The following is a 21,145-nucleotide window of genomic DNA, read 5'->3' as shown; positions in this document are numbered from 1 at the left end:
TTTTTAACAATAAACTGGTTTGATATACTACACCATGATGCCCCTTTGTGCTTACTGAGCCCGAGGTATGATAAGAAGTCAAGGACGCTAGAAAGCATATAACCCCCCAGACACGGACAAGACAGGAAACACCCGTGGTCATAACAGGACATCGGAACGTTTTAAAAAAACCCTCAACTATCGATTCGGAGACCAAGTTGTATATAATAGGCGCAATATACACCTCATTAAGGTGAGAGTCCAGAGCACCTAGATGTGACACCTGGTGGAAGTAGAAAGTCACAACACTTTTCCTTTGCATGAGAGCACTTTTGAAGATATTGAATAGTATTGCACCTTACCGTTTGGATTTATGTATATGGACATTATGAAACACAGTATTGTATTAATTTTTATTGAAGAAAGCACAGAGCACCTTTGATTGATTTTGAAGAAATATTTATATTGAGTCAATTGGATAGTTATTCATTTTATTTGGAACATAAGCACCCAGCACTTTTTGATATATATAGAGACATATTGGAACCATTTAATTATTTATTTTGTATTATATGTAATCACGGTATAATTTTAAGTGACTCACTATTTTTCAGCTAAATAAGAACACAGTTTTATTCAAGGATTATATACTGATTCACAATAGTTTATAAGGCACTTGTATTTTCACTTCTGAAGCGCGCCACAAATACAAATTATTTTTATATATATATATATATATATATATATATATATATTATTTTTTTTTTACATGATCTATTAGTCATAGATGGTTCATCCCTTAGTTTCTTCCCCCCCCCCCCCCTTTTTTTCCAGTGGATGTTCAGGGTGTCATTTTCATTAATCTATTCAATTAAATTTTTGATTATTGACTATTACATGCAATTATAGCTTTACTAAAGTCCTCCTCTTTTACATGGAATATCTGATAGATTTACATCATTATATCTTCAGGATTTTTTGGGCTATTTTTTACCGAGCAGGTTCCCCTACATCATCCACACATTGATCGATTGGAGCGTCGGTCTTCTGGACAGCGACATATTTATATATAATGCAGGTACAAGGGGTACCAAAATAGTCGCTACATCATCCAGCCCGACTTTCTGTTTTTCCTGTTTGTATTGTGTAGTCATACATAGATACACATTTATTTTTATGAATAAAAAAATCTTTTTGTCTTTTGCATATAGTGGTTTTAGAATTCGTTCAAATCTAGTGAGACACAGACATCGCACCTGTCTCTCATATGTGCACGATCTCTCATAATATACCAACTTTTTCACTTTATCTCACGATGTTTTCTCTGATTTTTTATTCACATGTATCTTCTACACATACACGTCTTTTTCATCGGTCATTTTTTTGACATTGAACCAATTTCGGATTTTTTGGTGCACATTCTCTATATATATTATATCTATGCAGATTAATACTTTTATCAGGAGGCACATATATCACCAAGATTGCTTTATATGTTATCATGCATTTATTTATTTCACATATTTTTGTTATATATATTTTATACACTTTATATCCACATCATTTATATGATTATGTATTGTACACTTGCATACCATATGAAAATTTTTCTGTATGTTGTTGCTTGTATACGCATCACATGTATTTTTTCTTCATTGTTTCATAAATTTTTGCAATGATTTCTTATGTTTTTGGTTGGGGAGACTTTTGCTCGTGAATTCAGACCACAGGTGATTGCAGCGGTTCATTTCAATGAACACTTAATTAATTCAATCAGTTTCAGCTGCATATTCACCTTTATCTGAGGTTTGTTCACGATCAGAATTCACTTGGTAATGAGTAAGCAACATTCTTAGTCGTGAAACGCGTCTACCTTTTGTCCCATGTCTCAAAGTTTGATTTTTTGATGTTTGTTTGATGTAGAATAAATCACTCCCTTTTTGATTTCAACCTCGGAGTGCGGTCACTTTTTCCTCTACAATCCACTCTAGCCAAGCACCTGGCCACAAATTTGAACCACATATTTTCACAGGAAGTGAGGTGAAATCTTCCTGAGGTTGAGCTACTGTCCCCCCCCCCCCACTTGACCACCCACCTAAAGTCCATAATACAGTTGGAGAGAGCTGTTAACATGCCAAGGCTATGATGCTTGGCATCTCTGCCACAGCATATTTACCATGGCACGTTGAGTTGATATGTGGCACCACCTATTAAATTTGGCCATTGAAGTCAATGTGGCTGTGCCACAACCGTGAGCCAAATTACTAGCTCATGGTTGTGGTGCATTAGTCCCATTTAAGGTTGCCACCTCATCCCTCTAAACCAGGACGCACATTAATTATACAGGTTCTGTGGCTGATTACGGTGGTAATTAAACTCATTTAGTGCCCTATGTGCATTATATTAGCCTCAGAACCTGTGTTATTCATATGTGTCCTGGTTTAAAAGGATGAGGTGGCAACCCTAGTCTCATTGTATTTTGCTGTTTGGCAACATTATGGTTATCTTATACTAAAAAAAAAAAAAGTTTTGCCTGGAGTTGAGCTTTTAGCTATTTTCAGGTCAGTCCCAGTGCTGTAGGGTTAGAGGAAGCAGCTAAAATTGTCAAATGATAATAATTTGTCACAATGGGGTTGATTTACAAAAACTGGGAAATGCAAAATCTGGTGCAGCTGTGCATGGTAGCCAATCAGCTTCTAACTTCAGCTTGTTCAATTAAGCTTTGACAATAAAACCTGGAAGGTGATCGGTTTCTGTGCAGAGCTGCACCAGGTTTTGTACTGTCCAGTTTTAGTAAATGAACCCCAATGTATTTCTTCTTCTCTCTATCGCTTGACATTTGTAGGTAAATTTGACTAGAGAATAGTAGGGGGAGGTGTTTTTAGGGTCAGCTGAGAAGCCAGAAGACTCAATATAGCTAAAAAAAAATCTATACTTCCTTTTGGTAGCTTGTAGAGTTGAAAAGGGGCTCTACTTATGTAGCATACAACTTCAATGGCATGTTCAGAATGTCGTTTTTACTAATCACATGATACAAGACACGTAGTTGTGCAAAGGGATTTGTCATTCAGGTCTGCCTAGAGCAGGCAGGTAAAATACAGCTTAAATTGTTTTTCTCCTAATTAGGGTCACACTTGTATAGGCGGAAATGTTAATCTGTATTTTATACTATTATGACACAGGGTAGAGCTGTGAAACTCACCGTGGGATTTTCTGAAGATGAAAGTAGCTGAACTTTATGTGAATCTCTAGAAGGTTTTTGAATGTACAGTGGGGGTATAGGAGTAAGTGTAGCCCCATCAGTGATTCCCAAGCACTATAGGAACATCAACATGTCATCATTAATAAAATAGTCACTATCACACAATACATTTCAAAAAGGACTATGTATAGCTGAAGTGGTAATAAAAATATAATATCATATAATATATTATAATGCAAGAACACTTTTGGCCCCCCTATTCAAATAGGAGGATTGGACATCACAAAGAACCCCTCCCGCTTCTTCCCTGCTGTAGAAGTTAGCAATGTTCAGGTCTACATGACAGAGACAGGAGGTCCCAGCAGTCATCGGAACCTATTGTTTTGTATATGGACCCCCAAAATACAAGAGGGGCCCACATGGAAGAAAAATATATTTAAAAAAAAATTCTTAATTTTTTCCCCCAAATATATTGGAAATATATTTGAAATGCTACAATTTTGGCCATATTCAATATATTTCGAAAAATTTTCCCTAAATATATTGGAAATATATTTTTCTTCCATATGGGGGGGTCCTTGTACAGTTACATAGTGTGCACATATGGTACATCTGCCCCTACCCTTTATGGTTTTTCAAGTACAACATACACATTTTTAGTGTTCTTATGCATCTAACAGCCAGGTACACAAATTTCGCATGTAGTTTGAATGTGTGGTCACTCTTTTTCAGCCTGTCACAATGAAGGCCTGAACCAGAAAAGGTATAGTAAAATCTGATTGAAGCTTTCCCTGCATCTTTAAGAGCTCCGCTGTCGATTGGCATGTTGGTCTCCAACCAAAAAACATAGCAGGAGGTAATATGGCCTTCATCCAAACTGGCCTTGTTGTGTGTGTGTATGGCTGTGGTAGGGACATTAGATTTTGCATTCCTCTGTGGATGGAGACTGATATGGATGATTTATTGCAAGAACTTACATAGTGCTGACAGTTTATGCTGCACTTTACATGCACATCAGTCCCTTGCCCTTAAGAAGCTTACAATCTATATCCCATACATATAAGCATATACATAATGTACTAGGGCCAGTTTAGACAGGAGACAATTAACCTACCAGCAAGTTTTTGGAGGGTGGGGTAAAATGGACGCAAGCACAGGGAGAACATGCAAACTCCATGCGCATAGTGTGTGTGGGGGGCTTAACGCCCAAGTGGAGACCCACTCGTAGCACTCGCTAATTCCTACACTTACAGGCTGAGGCTGCTGTCACATGAAATCATTGTTAAGGAGCAACTCTGTCTTAGCAGCGAGCATGTTCCACTTGAAAAGTTACCCCTTTCTGTATGTTTTTCCTATTTATTGTGCGCAACTCATGTCTGGCTGCTCTTTAGCTTCTCCCAGTGGATGCAGCACTTCCAAGTGGATACTACTGAGCCTTTTCCACACTCCACCAGCACAACTCAACAGGTCATCTCTCTCCTACTGACATTACAAGACTTCTGCTTGACAAAAGAAGTCACTTCACATATTCCCACTCCACTCCTCTTCGTGACCTCTCAGCCTTGGTACATGGGACCCCCTGTGCGGTGTTATCAGTCCCTGTATGTGGGGCACAGGTCTCTAGAGGGAAAGCCAAGCTCGCAAACCCCCTCCCTACCAGGGCCTTCTGTCACCTTACCATGTCACCAATGATTTCCCACTGGCTGGTTGCCTAAACTTCCTACATTACTCAGGTTGCCCTTAGCATCGGCAATGCAAACTCGACTCCTTCCACTGCAGGTTAGACCTTTGTAATACATCTGCAGTGCACTGACTTCTCTTCATCCCCATTCTAAGCCCTGTTATTTCATATGCCATGCATTCATTCCCTTTTTAAGTAATTTTAGACCAGGCACCATTTTGTGAACATCAGAACATTTACTTGAAACTTTTTCAGTCAGATGCAGGAAAACAAGGTCATTCACAAATATCCTCTATAGATTGCTCTAGTTCATCCCAACCTTAGGCTGCTCAGCATCATACCTTATAAATAGTGCAAAGTCCAAAGAATAAAGTCCATCGGCCTTCGGTACCCCAACTGGGTAACCACCAAAACCCCCAAAAAAGAGAACTGAGTTACATGTGGCAGTAGTCCTCCATGCAGTTCCCCATTCAAGGAGCAAGTAAGGAGGCCTTCCCTTGTATTTATAGCCCACCACAAGGAGACAGAACCATGAACACCTGGGAGCTGGCAGCCCTAATCCCTTCTTAACTTCTGGGTAGCATGGTCATAAAATACACAGTAAACATAACCAGCACACATGTGAACACGCGCCAAGGATAAGGTGTATAATTATATAAAAACAACCTATGTGCTGGTATGCGCGTTTCGGCAGAGTTTTCTGAGGACGTCACCGAAAGTGCTGAAATGCGTCAGTTTGGACCGCATAGCGTCATCACGTCATGCAGGTGGAACGCAAGCCGGAAGCCAGCTCGTTATTCCGCAAGGAGGACGTGCAGCCCGCACCGCTGACCACCAGTGATAGTGTACCTTGTTTTTACAATCTGAACCCAATGTATGGGTAATAAACTATTGAATCCTTACAATATTACGCTATTTGGAGCCTTCTTTTTCCTTCCCTACTATATTGGGTCGTCATACCCCGGAGCCTAGAGGAGCCATTACCAGCCCATAGGACCACAAAAGGGGAATCTATTTGGCCCAGGGGGCCATCAAAGCTTGAATGGTCCTAATGCCATATGGCATATAGGACCCACTAGATCTGGTAAGTGATCCAATTTATTCATTCACTCGGGACAAGAAATCAATGTTATAGCCAACCAAGCCAGAGCACTTGCACCTTCGAATTATGAAGACTCACTTTCACTAAAGGACATTATTTTGAGCACAAAGTCACCGTTTACCTTGGACTGTCATTTCATTGCCAATTGTTATTTATACCTAAAATTTTATATGTCATACACCAAGTCACTTATGTACCAGGGGCGGACTGACCATTCGGGCGTTCGGGCACTGCCCGAGGGCCCCGAGTCAGGGGGGGGCCCCATGAGAGGCTTAGTCCGCCCCTGGATGTGCCCACAGCTTATCATGCAGGATAGAGGAGGTTTATGCCCTGAGGAGGCAGCGAGCTTTGGCATCCCTGCCGGCAGTTGATGCAGCTGTATGAGAGGATCCAGTGCCTGCTGAGATCAGAGAGCGATAAGGATGATAGCAGTGACAGGCGCTTCGGCCACCTCTCCCCCTAAGGAATTCAGCAGAGGGGCGGGGCCACAATATACGTTCCTGCCGGGGGAGACAGACGATGAGAGAGCTGGAGGCTGCAGAGTGCACACGGAGTGAAGTCATCTCAGAGATAGCCATCTGACATGCATGGTGTGCAGCAGCAGCAGGTCAGTGTGTAATCACAGCAATTTAGTGGTATGTCTAAAATCACAAGCCAGGCTAAGTGTTTCTTCTTGCCCAATGCCCATCTACAGGTGCTATTTCCTAGTACACTGAGTGCACACTCATATCTGTACACTGAGACTGAGTGCTGCTCAGTGTATAGATATCAGTGTTATAAATAGGGAATAGCACTTAGTGCCGGTTCACACTTGTGCAGTTTGCGAGATCGCATGTAATTCGGAGCGCACTGCTCCTTCATTACATGCGATCTCCTGTGCGGATGCGAGTTCAGCCATACACTTTGTATGGCTGAATTCGCAGTGCATTCACAGCAAACTCGCACAAGAGGCATTTTTTGAGCCGCATCAGAATCGGATCGCACAGTGGTTCACACTTGTGCGATCCGATCCTGTGCGAACTTGCAGATCGCACTGGGATATGCGATCGCAACTGGGGTTGTCGTTAACTTTTAATTGACACCCCCTGCGTATCGCATATGGCAGTGTGAACTGCCAGATGTGCGGATGCGATGCAGGAACACGCTGTATATTCGCAGCGTTCCCGCATCGCACTAATGTGAACCGGCACTTAGTGAGTTATATTCCCTATATGTTACACTGATATCTGTATACTGAGTGTTGTTCCCTATATACATAACACTGACATCCATAGACTTCAGCAGGGAGAATGCTCCTTACATTGGTGGTCAGTGAGAAGAATGTTCCTTACATTGGTGATCAGTGAGAAGAATGTTCCTTACATTGGTGGTCAGTGAGAAGAATGCTCCTTACATTGGTGGTCAGTGGGAAGAATGCTCCTTACATTGGTGGTCAGTGAGAAGAATGCTCCTTACATTGGTGGTCAGTGGGAAGAATGCTCCTTACATTGGTGGTCAGTGGGAAGAATGTCCCTTACATTGGTGGTCAGTGGGAAGAATGTCCCTTACATTGGTGGTCAGTGGGAAGAATGTTCCTTACATTGGTGGTCAGTGGGAAGAATGTTCCTTACATTGGTGGTCAGTGGGAAGAATGCTCCTTACATTGGTGGTCAGTGGGAAGAATGTTCCTTACATTGGTGGTCAGTGGGAAGAATGTTCCTTACATTGGTGGTCAGTGGGAAGAATGTTCCTTACATTGGTGGTCAGTGGGAAGAATGTTCCTTACATTGGTGGTCAGTGGGAAGAATGTTCCTTACATTGGTGGTCAGTGGGAAGAAGGAGGAGGACACACCCAAAGAGCTCTCTGTGAGAACCAGCCCTTTTCAAGCCTGGGCCTTGCTTGCTAGCTTGGCCCAGGAACAATGCCTGATCCTGGGGGAGGCCCTGGGAGGGATCCCCCTGATGACACGGGGCCTAGTGAGGAGGAGGTGGAGGACCTGTCTGTGGGTCCAGGCCCTGGTGAGAATGCGGATGTCTTCAGCCAGAAGGTTATCAATCGTTTTAGGGCGATTGGGAGAGCGGAAGAAAAACTTAAAGTTTTGAAGGCTGAACACAAATCCTTCAAAACTAAGTATTTCCAGGCCTGGAGTAAAAATCGCACAGCCATGAAGCCTGAGTTACAGGAATTGGAAGAAAAGGTAAAGGAACAATCTTTATTATTGGAAAGGCTGAAAGACCGAAGTGGAGCATTTAAAGAAAAGTTTGACAATGAGAGGCGTTTTACCAGCCAAGCATCAGCAAGTTCTGTGGATCAGCAGGCTCAGTTAATGGATGACCAGGCTCCATCTGCCTCTGCACCTCTCCCCCCATGCCAGAACTGGGAATCACCAGCGGCAACCAGCCAGGGGGTTGAGAGTGGACATGGATCCCTGACATTTATCCAGGAGATGGAGTCACCCCTGAAAGCAGACAAGTTTGTCTTTTCTGATGATCCATCAGAAATCCCTGAGGATGGGCAGAGGAGATTCAAGTCAGCAAAGCCAGTAATGGTGGAGAAATCCCAGTACATCATGCTGCCTTCCAGCATGTCTGCCCCACTTGCTGTAGTGGATGGTGTCCCAGGTGAGAAGGAGCTCTGCATACAGCTACCTATTGGAGATTCTGCTGTGGAGAAACCGAGTGCAGACATGCAAGGAAAATCCCTGACCAATGAATTCCCGGACAATCAGATGAATGTGGATGGACCTGCATCTAACAACCCAGGCATGGATTTTGCTGGTCTGGCTGAGACCAGTAGTCCCACAGCAAGCAAAATGGCTGCCAGCTCCAAAGAGCATGCTTCATGTTCACCTGAGCCTCCCAGTCTTCCAGTGCTGATTGACCAGCTGACTTCTGGTGGGGGAGGGGATCAACATAGTGCTGGAAGTGAAGCAGCTATGGAAGTCTCCTGCAATGTTTCACCTGTTGCTGTGTTAAAACAGAATGCTATTTCCACAGCTGAAAACCCTGTCCTAGTGGAAGAGAAGATGACAGCTGGAGTTCTTACCAGTGCAGCAGCAACTATGGATTCTGCTGTGAAGACAACAGCAATAATAAATATCCCAGCAAGTATAAAAAATGACATTAATGTTAAAGCAATGAATGTGGTGGGTGGTGGTGAAGGGGTTAGTAATGCTGGGAAAAATAAAAATGACATTTCTCCTCCTGCTCAGCAGAGGAAAGATTTGATTGCACAGATCAATCCCGAATCTGTGCAATCGTTATCTGCTAAGTGTGTGTCAGATAATTTAAAAAAAACTGATGGATTTTCTGCTGGGAGGAATGTTGGAAGCTATGCTTCAGCTTTGGGGAGTCACACCAGGGTGGGTGGTGGGAATTCTGTTATTAGTCAAAATTCAGGGAGGTTTGGTGGGTATAGGAGGAGGAATGTGGTACAGTTGAGGTGGGTGGGGGATGGAACTCCACCAGTAAGGGGGAGGGTGGCTGAGTTGATTTTGGAAATGGGGTTTAAAGCCTGTGATATTTTTGCTTTAATTTGCCCGGTGGGGAGTTATGAATTTGATTTGTCGTTTGTAAAACCTGAAAGTTTGGATCTCTTCTGGGAGAGATTTAGGAGGTGCAAGGGCCTTCAGCAGTGGAGTGGTTTGGTGCCAAAGGTTATCTCAAGACAGCCTCTGATAAAATCAGTGACCATTTTGGTGCGTAACGAATCCATACCAGAGGCTGATTTATTAGTATGGCTACGCCGATATGGCGAGGTCCTCACTCCACTGCGGAAGGTCCTTGATGAGCATGGGATATGGACAGGGGCCTGGACAGTGTCACTAAAATTGGGGGTGCTGGGCGATGTAGTTCAGCACCTTCCCTGCTCAGCCTTTCTGGGTAGGGATAGGCTGACCATTTTCTACCAAGGTCAGCCTAAGGTGTGCAATAAATGTGGTGATAAAGGCCACTTTGCATCGTCCTGCACCCACAAGAAGTGCTCACTGTGCCAGGATTTAGGCCATTTGGCCAGAGAATGCACCCAGATTCGGTGCAATTTGTGCCAGCAGCTGGGTCATCCATATAGCCAGTGCCCAAAGGCACTGCATAACTTGCCAGGATTGGAGACTGAGCTGCAGAGGCTTGATAAAGAAGATGAAGCAGCTGAAGTTAGAGAGGAAATTGTTGCTGCCCCTCCTGTGTCTGTTGTGTCAGATTCTGTTTCCCCTGGTGATGTGGTCCCTGAGTCTGTCCTTCCTGTGTCTGTTGTGTCAGATTTTGTTTCCCCTGGTGATGTGGTCCCTGAGTCTGTCCCTCCTGTTGTTCCTACATCTACTGTGCGTAGATCCTCCAGACTAGCGGAAGCTGCTGGGGGGGCGGGTATAGTGGATCTTCCCCCTCGGCCTACTCCACCTCCAGTCCCTGTCTCTCGACACCGCAAACGTGGCCAAGAGGGTGCAGGGGTGCTGGATGGTGGTGGGGTCGATGGGGTTGAGGGAGGGGTGTCCATGTCCCATGTCTCACCCTCTGTTGTGGAGGATTCGGATGAGGAGGGGTGGGAGAGGACAAAGAGGAAGAAAAAGAAGAAGAGGAAGACCAGTAAAGCGGTCGTTTCTTCCTTACAGTTAGAGCCAGGAGGGGTTCCTCTTGGCAACACATTTTCGGTTTTATCAGGGGAGGAGTTGGTGTCGGATTTATCTATTTGTTTATCATCTATGGATGAGGGGGAGTCACATAGTGTAAAGAGAGCTGTTTCGGGTGATGAGAGTGTGGTGGAGGTTAAGAAACGACTACCCCAATCATCCTGATGGCAGTGCCCGCTCTGATAAAGGTGGCGACCATTAATGTCGCCAGCGTGAAATCTGCAAGAGCTCGTGATATTGCCTTATTTTTGCTCAGTGAGTTTGATGCTGAGATTTTATTTTTGCAAGAGACCTGGCTCAATACTTTGGCCGATGTCCATCTAGCAAAAAGGGAGTGGAGATGCGGTCCCTCCTTTTGGTCTCTTGCGGCTGAGCCTTGCAGCGGAGTTGCGGTTCTTTTTAAAACCGATATGGTAACGTGCCGGCGGATAATTGAGGTAGAAATGGGGAGATGCATGGTCTTAGACGTCTCTGTTAGGGGGCAGGACCTGCGCCTGATCAATATCTATGGACCGCAGTCAAAATGGGACAGGAAATGCCTCTTCACAAAGATCAAGCCCTTCCTTTTTACATCCCAGCAGGTTGTCTTTGGAGGTGACTTTAACACCATAATTAGGCCTGAAGACAGGAGGGTCTCCATAGACAGGCTGGGTTATGATAGCGTTTTTCTTAGAGATATGGTTAGACAAGCAGGCCTGGTAGATGTGCACATTAAGCACTGCCCTGGCAGCACGGGATTCACGTTTCAGAGAGGGAATAGTCAGAGTAGGATAGACAGGTTTTTTTTAAAGGAGAACTCTGCTTTCTCGGCTCCTGAGTTGAGGGCGGTGGAGTTCTCTGACCACTGTATGCTGTCTGTGACTCTGAATGCCTCGGACACTCCACCCAGGGGAAGGGGTACCTGGAAACTGAATTCGGCTCTCCTGGAAGATGTAGAGGTAAGACAATCCTTTGAGGATTTTTTTCAGGCACAGGTTTCTATTCTGGACTTTTGCAGCAGTAAGTCAGAGTGGTGGGAGCTTGTGAAACAAAGGGCGATTGGACTTTTCAAGGCCATAAGTAAGAAGAAGCAGCTTGGTATGTATATTGCCTACCAGCATTTGCGGAGGAAGCTTGATCGTCTTGTCTCGTATGGAGGAGATCCAGGGGAGATCTCGGAGGTAAAGCTTCTTCTTAGGAAGTGTCAATACGACCGGCATGCCTCCTTGGTTCTGGAGAGAGATTATGGGAAATATCACTCGCCTGATCCTTACCAGAACTGTAAGCAAGGCATAGCAGTTAAGACGGTCATAGGTCTGAGGGATAGTACGGGTTCCCTGGTGAAGTCCAGATCAGGGATCCTGGAGATCTTCAGGTCATATTACGCAGACCTTCTGGGAAGAAAGGACCTTAGTCGGGACAGGATGGAAAGCTTTCTGGATTCTACTCCAGGATTGGGAAACGATACATTGCCTTTGATGGATTTGACAGAACCAATTTCAGCGGATGAGGTAGTTCGTGCTATAGAGAAGCTGGCTACCAAAAAGTCGCCTGGGCCAGATGGGTTGACAGCTGAATTTTACAAGTGTTTTAAGTCCATTCTGGCTCCCTTTTTAGCGGAGGTTTATAACAGCTGTTTAGAAGAGGGTTCTCTCCCTCCCTCCATGAGGCAATCCGCTGTGATTCTTCTGTCAAAAGGTAAAGACCCCTCAATAATTGAGAACTGGCGCCCCATCAGTCTTCTCAATGTTGATAGAAAGATCTTGGCGAAGATTCTTTTTTGGCGCTTGTCGTCAGTAGCAGGCGATTTGTTGTCCAATCATCAGCACTGCTCGGTCCAGGGCAGAAGTACCTTTTCAGCAATTTTAGCTGTCCGGGAGGCTTTGGAGCGATGCAGGGCTGCTGGATGGAGAAAGTACTTGCTGGCATTGGATCAGGCGAAGGCTTTTGATCGAGTCAATCATGAGTACCTGTATTTGCTACTTGGTAGATACGGCCTGCAGGGGAGGTTTATTGATTGGCTGAAAACATTATATAAAGGGGCTGAGAGCTTCCCACTTGTTAATGGTTGGGTTGGACGGCCTTTTGAGGTTGGCTCTGGGGTGCGCCAGGGATGTCCTTTGAGCCCCCTGCTATATGTATTCGCAATCGACCCCTTCATAAGAAGGTTAGAGAGTGGATCGTTGTGTGGGGTGCCTTTGGGCATTGCTGGTGTGCCGCCTTTGAAGGTCGTGGCCTATGCCGATGATGTGTCTGTTATTATCTCTGGGATGGAGGAGGCGCAGGAGGTGGTCTCTGTGATAGAGCAGTACACTGAGGCTTCTGGCTCTAAAATCAATCATGAAAAGAGTGAAGTTTTCTGGATGGGTGAGGAGGGTGAAAGCTTCGAACTTCCGGATGCCTTCCCAGAGCCCCAGCAGGAAATTAAAGTGTTGGGCATCAAATTTGGTCCTGGTGACTATGGTCATCGAAATTGGGAAAGCAGGTTGTTGAATGCCAATGCCAAGGTGGCAAGCTGGAAGAAATGGAAAATTTCCTTGAGGGAAAGGGTTGACTTGATTAAAACTTACCTGATCCCAATCTTTTTATATGTCAGCTTTGTCTGTATCTTGCCGGAATCTCTCTATGCAAGGGTGTACAGCTGCTTTTTCCAACTGTTATGGGGAAATAGGCTGAACCTGATCAAACGCAATGTAACTTACCTGTCCAGGCGGGAGGGTGGTCTAGGAATGGTCAACCCTATAGTTTTCTTTTCTCTGCTTTTTTTAAAGTATAATCTTGGTAATATGTTAGCAGAGACCCCGCCGGGATGGGTGGGTATTTTTCAATCTTGGTTTAGGCCTTTTCTGCGATGCTGGGAAGATGGCGGGCCAGTGAAAAGTCTGAGAGTCCGACATGGCAAGCTTCCGGCTTATGTTGCCCCGTGTCTGAAAATACTTAGGCAGTGGCAGGTGACAGTGGGGGATATCAAGTCCCTCCCCAGAAAGCTTCTGGAGAAGAGGATTTTGGGCTCTGCTTTCAGTGTGTCGCTGACCTTAAGGGATTGCCCAGGCCCCGTAATGAGGGAGGGGTTGCGTTTAATTAACTTAGGAAGAATCCCTTTGAAGTTTAGGGATCAAGCCTGGCTCGCTTTCCATGGAAGGCTCTATGTGAGAGGGAACCTGAAGCATCGCCCTGTGGATGATCGGGATTGTCCTAGAGCGGAGTGTGTTGGTAAAGTGGAGTCTATGGACCACTTTTTGCTCCAGTGTCCCTTTAACATAGAGGTGTATAAAAGGGTGGGGAGGGCTCTAGGCATCCCCTTTCTCTATCGCATGAGTTATGCGGAGTGGGTGTACGGGGCATTCCCGACTTGCTGGGATTTTGATTTGGATACACTTTTTCTAGTTAGTATAGTTGTCCGTTACTTCACGTGGAATGCACGGTGCCAGATTACCCTGCGGAAGAAAGTCCTCCCTGTCGAGGTGGTGGTGTACGATATTCTGGGTGAGGTTGGGAAGATTCGGGGTCTTGAGAAGGGCAGGGAGCCTCGAGCGGTCTGGATAAGGGCGTGGAGGAATATCAGACCTGCTTTTGGTGAACTGTCCATCTCTGGGTGAAAAGCTTTTTTCCTATGCTATTTCTTTCACACCCTTAGCTTTTGTTAGTTAATATCTTCATTTTTGAAGAAGGGCTGCATGCATAATGGGAGTGGTTTTTGTTTCTTGACCTCGCAGGTTTGATGTCTGGTGTGGTGGTGTGAGTCTAATTAAGATTATTTTTCCCGGTAATGATGTGTTTCATGATGTGAGTTTTGTTTTTGCTGTAAAGCCATTCTTTATTTGAGAGCAGAACTTGCTATGTATTTTTTTCCCTTTTCATGTAAATATGTATATATTTATTTATGTATATTGATTTTATGATTATTGATTGCAAGACTTTTAATAAACAAAAATTGGGAAGAATGTCCCTTACATTGGTGGTCAGTGGGAAGAATGTTCCTTACATTGGTGGTCAGTGGGAAGAATGTTCCTTACATTGGTGGTCAGTGGGAAGAATGCTCCTTACATTGGTGGTCAGTGGGAAGAATGTTCCTTACATTGGTGGTCAGTGGGAAGAATGTTCCTTACATTGGTGGTCAGTGGGAAGAATGTCCCTTACATTGGTGGTCAGTGGGAAGAATGTCCCTTACATTGGTGGTCAGTGGGAAGAATGTCCCTTACATTGGTGGTCAGTGGAAAGAATGACCCTTACATTGGTGGTCAGTGGGAAGAATGTCCCTTACATTGGTGGTCAGTGGGAAGAATGCGCCTTACATTGGTGGTCAGTGGGAAGAATGTTCCTTACATTGGTGGTCAGTGGGAAGAATGTTCCTTACATTGGTGGTCAGTGGGAAGAATGCTCCTTACATTGGTGGTCAGTGGGAAGAATGTTCCTTACATTGGTGGTCAGTGGGAAGAATGTTCCTTACATTGGTGGTCAGTGGGAAGAATGTCCCTTACATTGGTGGTCAGTGGGAAGAATGTCCCTTACATTGGTGGTCAGTGGGAAGAATGTCCCTTACATTGGTGGTCAGTGGAAAGAATGACCCTTACATTGGTGGTCAGTGGGAAGAATGTCCCTTACATTGGTGGTCAGTGGGAAGAATGCGCCTTACATTGGTGGTCAGTGGGAAGAATGTCCCTTACATTGGTGGTCAGTGGGAAGAATGTCCCTTACATTGGTGGTCAGTGGGAAGAATGTTGATTACATTGGTGGTCAGTGGGAGTGGGAAGAATGCTCCTTACATGGTGGTTAGCAATAAGAATGCTCCTTACATTGGTGGCCTGTAGAAACACTTCCCCTTACAATGGTGGTCGATGGGAGGAATGCCCCTTACATTGGTGGTTAGTGAAAATTATATAAAAATGATTTACATACTATATATATATATATGTTATTAAAAGTGTAAAGCACACCCTCTATATAAAAAGCATTATGTAGGACGAGCACACATATGTAAACAATAGTAGCGCCATTTATGTATGGTATTGTCGGGAACGTCAGAGTGAAAGTAATTCTAGGTCCAAAATTTTGTAACATGCTGGTCAGAGCTTTGTATTTTTAATTTTTTGTATATTTTTTTATTAAACTGTTCAGCTAAGTAGACATTTGTTGCACCTGTTATATTGTGTTAATTTATGAAAACCTTAAAGTGGAGTTCCACCCCTAACTCAAAAAATTAAAGGTCAGCAGCTACACATACTGTAGCTGCTGACTTTTAATACTAGGACACTTACCTGTCCTGGAATCCAGCCGTGTTTCCATTGGCTGTCAGGTGCTGCCGCCACCATTGACTGTAAGGGGCTTCACAGCCGGTTCCCAACTGTGCATGCGTGAAGTGCGCTGCGCTCTTACTGGCCCGGCAGCAGGGGAAGGAGGAGGGGATGCAAATGCTGATGTATCTCACTACGGCAAGGTCTGACTGAAGTGGGGGCAGGGTACCTGTCAAAAACAGGTACCCGCCCCCGATGGTGCCAAATGTGGCACCGGAAGGGGAGGGGGGAATCAGATAAGCATAGCTTCCACTTTTGAGTGGAACTTCACTTTAAGTTTGGAAATGTACCATTGTTGTACTTTCTTTAATGTAAGTTTATTTTTCTTTATTTTCTATAATAAACATTTATTTTAAACATAGTGTAGAGAAATTCTGTGACAAACGCATGTAGCGTAGGCAGTGTAATATGTAGGTGGGGCTTTGTGTGGGTGTGGCTTGGGTGTGGGTGAGGACACAGGGGGCCCCATGATCTCCTATTGCCCGGGGGCCCCATGAGTTGTCAGTCCGCCCCTGTTATGTACTTTATGGCACATGCTTAATTATTTATTGGGAATCCTTGAAAATTCTTATGTTTATTTATTCATTTTTGACATTCACTTGATTGTTTATATTTTAAACCCTAATTTTCTTGATTATTTATATTTTATCACAGAGATTGGCATGGATAGTGCTATATATTAGATATTCACATTAGCAAGCGCTGTATTTGGCCTTTTCTAAGACCATTAATTTGTCATAACCAGCACACGGCCATACAGTAGATGACAAAATGATGTAGAACATAATCAAATATTATCCAAAGTAGGCACCTGCTTACAAGTGTCTTGGCTGGGATTTAAACCAAGGTCCCTAGTGAAGCAAGGAAGAACTGCTAACCACTAAGCCACTGTGATTATTTGGTGTTAACTGTAATATGTCAGGGTATATAAATGAGTAAAGTAAATTATAGTTCTGTGAGAAAAGGCAGAGAAACACAATCTGTAGGGGCAGCTAAGTACTATTGAGGGAAAGTAGATGATATCTCATAGCTAGTGAAGCAATATAACATGTCAAACTAATAATGTACAATAATTCAAGAACATCACCTGAATGGGACCTTTCTGTATGTCCCATTTGGCAATCCAGGGGCCCCGAGACCTACTACACAGCCAGTAAGTTGTACACCCCAAATAACACTCAGTATCTTTGAGACAAATACGATTCTCCTAAACTCACTCAATACCTTGCAGGCTCACAAGGCTCACGCTCTCGCTGTTTCTTGAGGGAACTCCATCTCCACTTGCGGCAAAACAAATGTATGTACCAATATATTGTTTGGAGATACCATTGTTTGATATACCAATCAATAGGTATCACCAATATGTAACTTAGATTATCTATATGATTATTTCAGGAATATAATGTGACTTACACCCTTGAAAAAGGCTCCAGGATCGAGCCGAAACGCGTCGGGACGCAAAAAGAGGAAAACTCTCTTAAACGAAATAGAGAAGCTTCCTATCTTACCAAGTCACTATTTACACATTGTCACCATTTCATTATCTTTCTCACCCTTCTCACTCAGGGGCCTACAACCCCTCACCATTACCATTGTACACTGTATATATAAGATTTTCCATACAGTAAACAAAATTTATTTTACTAGTATTGTATTCATCGTCACTATTTATACCTTGCCCATAAAGTCCCACCAATCCTTAGGCCGGAGGTACCTAACCCCAAAAACAGTACAATAATTATCCTGTTATTTTTCAACTAAATTATTTTTATAAAGTCATAATGAATATGTATTTGTTACAGGTATTTACAGTATATAGTGCTGACCATTCACACAGCGCTTTACATACTGTACATTCACAACAGTCCCTGCCCTCACGGAGCTTACAATCTAAGGTCCCCATCTCACATACACACACATACTAGGGACAATTAGGCAATTAACCTACAATCATATGTTTAGAGTTTGGGAGGAAACCAGAGTACTCAGGGGAAACCCAAGTAGACAAAGGGAAAACATGTAAACTCCATGCCAATAGTGTCCTAGCCAGGGCTAGTAAGGATATGACCTTTGTAAAATGCTGCCCAACTTCACATGTTAAGCTGGTCAAAAATGGGTCAGTTTTTTCATTCAGCCAGACGGATGAACGAAAAAACGTAACCGTTTCTTCCATCCACACATTTAAGGTGAATGCAGGAATCCTCCTTGTTGTGTCATTGTATTCTGAAAGTGTCAGAATACACTGATCAGGGCTACATCTGATTGGCTGCATGCGCTGATCAAAGCAAAATTTCTCCAAAAAGTTGGTTTGTGAGAAGTCAATGAAATGATTAACTTCTAATGAACAAGAATGGCCATACATGGATCAAAATTTGGCCAGAACCTACTGACCCGACCAAATTTTGATCCATGTATGGCCAGCTTTAGAAATATTTATTGTGGAGAAAAAAAGAATTCAGTGATTGCAAATAACCGTGTTACATCCAAATCCTGAAGTAGCAGCTCATAGATGAACTGAACCTGTAGCACACACACCTAAAAACATAGAGTAACTTTAGACAGGTAATATAAATATTCTCTAGAGACTTACATAGAATTCTTCACCTTGCAAAAATTCTTCAACAATTAATGGCACTGCAGAGTCTCCAGGTATCCAATCCTGGGAAAATAACAGAAAATCATAATTAAATTACACATTAAATTGGTCTGAAAGAGCACTGTCTATTCTGCCCTGTTATCTAGTCAGATTAATTTCCTATTTTACGAGCTAAAAAAGGTCAGCTGGAAACAAATTAGTAGCTAGAGGCAAGATACTGTATATGGCTTTCCTCTAAGGCCCTCTTATGCATCAGATCCATAAAACTTTTTAACTTAAAGGGAAATGTCAGTCAAAAATGAAATTTTTCCTATTAATAGTATGTTAAATATCTTAATATTTGATATTATTCATTTTCTGGCTAGCTGCTTGTGTAGCTTAGAACTTCTTATCTAAACTAGACAAACAGCTTCTTCCTGTTCTTCACTGATAACATTATCTTCCTTTATCTGAATTTGCTAATCCATCTTTCACTTCCTGAAAAGGTTGTCAGACTTTCTTAGACAGCCATTCCTAGACCTGCCTATCCCAGCCCCCATCCCTCCTATCCTTCACAGAACATGATCGACTGTCTTCATAGCATAATTTAGGCTAGGAGCTTCTCCTGAGAGAGAGAGAGTGGTTCACATGACCGGCGCAATATATGAAAGAAACAAGGTACAAAGGAACACTTATGAAAGTTTAGAAGGATACAGATCGATGCCTATTGCTCATTACATGTGAGTAATGAGTTTCAGGCTTCCATTTCCACTAGTGTAAACTTGAAAAGGTGCCTGCACTACTTTGCACTACTTTGCCTACTTTGTGTAAAGTTGGATCAAAGCTGCACTCAAAGTCGCACAACTTAAGAGTCGCACTAGTGGAAACATAGTCACTAGGTTAGAGTGCAACTTTGGAGTGCCACTTTGAGTGCAGCTTTGATCCAACTTTACACTCTCTGGATTAAAGTTGCATCAAAAAGTTGCATCAAAGTAGTGCAGGTACCTTTTCAAAGTCGCTGATTTTCAAAGTCACATAGATGGGAACGGGTGCCATTGAAATCAATGGGCTGTGACTTGTCATTTGACTTTCTGTGTCCAAAGTCGCATGACAAGTCACACTAGTGGAAACAGAGCTTTAGTCTACGTTTCCACTATTGCAATTTAGAGTGGGGCTTTGATGCGACTTTAATCCAACTTTACACTCTCTGGATCAAAGTCACATCAAAAGTTGCATCAAAGTAGTGGAGGTACCTTTTAAAAATCGCTGATTTTCAAAGTCACATAGATGGGAATGGGTGGCATTGAAATCAATGGGCTGTGACTTGTCATGCGACTTTGTGTGTCCAAAGTCGCATGGCAGGTCACTCTAGTGGAAACGTAGACTTGCTTCCTCCTCCTATGGTAGTCATTATTCAGAGCCCAGAACAGCTATACTGTATATGTGCCCCCCCCCCCCCCCCCCGTGTCCTGTGTGGATGGCTCTTGCCATTTAAGCTCTATTTCTTCATTGTCTCATGAATTAGGCCTCTTTCACATGGCCGCTCCGAATTTTTCTTGCGCTCCGGCACTTTTTTTTTTTTTCACGGACATGGATGACACTTGTGTCATCCGCTCTGTATGTCCGCATATCATCCCATCCGTTTGCGGATGATATACAAACATAATGTATGTCTATGGGATTGCGGATGTCAGCGGATGACATCGCTGACATCCAATTTTGCTTCCTTTCCGTTTTTTAAACGGAAGAAAAATAGGGTTCTGTTCCAAAAAACGGAACAGAACTGAAAGGACGAAAATCGGATGTCAGCGGATGGGCATCCGCTGACATCCGCAATCCCATTGACATGCATTATGTCCGTATATCACCCGCAAACGGATGGGGTGATATACGGACATACGGAGCGGCCATGTGAAAAAGGCCTTAGGAGATGTACAATGCATCCTTACTGATGAGAGAACACTAGGCAGGAACCTATGATAAGCTCCTCCCATTCTGTATACACCCACTGGCTACGTAGGAACAGTGCCCCTCCCTGGAAATGATGTCACTAGCTTTTAGTAACCCACTTGCTGATCTTGGACTCGGAAGAGGAATTGAAGTGATGTGACAGCGCTGAAAACTGCAAGATAAAGGTAGAAAAACTGGGATTTTTTCATTTTGGCACATAAGGCGGAACTCCGCTCACATTAATGATTGCAGGGGAGAATTTAAGGTATTAGACTGTACTTCCACTTTAATAAAATGTGAGGACACCTAGCGGTGGATGTATAAAGATTTGCATAGCAATTCACCCACTGAAAGTAAATGTGCTTTTGTTTAATTCAAATGGTGCAAAACAAACAAACAAACAAATGTTATTAGGCTATTTCCAGTGCCATTTGAATGTTTTTAATTAATTTAAAACAAATAATACCACATTTGGCCATTAGATGGTGCTAAGAGAATTCCTATGATTATTATTTCAGGTACTTATATAGCGATGTCAATTTACGCAGCGCTTTTACATATACATTGTACATTCACATCAGTCCCTGCCCTCAAGGAGCTTGCAATCTAAGGTCCCTAACTCACATACATACACAGTAGGGCCAATTTTTTTTTTTTTTTATACAGGATCCAATTAACCTACCAGCATGTCTTTGGAGTGTGGGAGGAAACCAGAGTACCTAGAGGAAAACCACGCAGGCACAGGGAGAACATGCAAACTCCAGGCAGGTAGCGTCGTG

At 43.4% G+C, this 21,145-nt stretch overlaps 1 protein-coding gene across 1 annotated transcript in view; it reads right to left on the bottom strand.

Moving 5' to 3' along the window:
- LOC309545643 (trifunctional purine biosynthetic protein adenosine-3-like) overlaps window positions 1-21,145 on the bottom strand; it is a 93,848-nt gene that overhangs the window by 65,153 nt on the left and 7,550 nt on the right. Inside the window, exons 4-5 of the mRNA XM_082244904.1 lie at window positions 18,432-18,500; window positions 3,182-3,295 (exon numbers count right to left, since the gene is read on the bottom strand). Of these exons, the coding sequence (XP_082101030.1) occupies window positions 3,182-3,295; window positions 18,432-18,500 (183 nt within the window). The remainder of the gene's footprint in view (window positions 1-3,181; window positions 3,296-18,431; window positions 18,501-21,145) is intronic.

Source organism: Pelophylax lessonae, assembly GCF_965119305.1.
Source record: "Pelophylax lessonae genome assembly, chromosome: 2".
Classification (NCBI taxonomy): Eukaryota; Metazoa; Chordata; class Amphibia; order Anura; family Ranidae; genus Pelophylax; species Pelophylax lessonae.
Note: the sequence above shows the minus strand (reverse complement) of the source record. Positions and strands in the feature narration are given on the sequence as shown.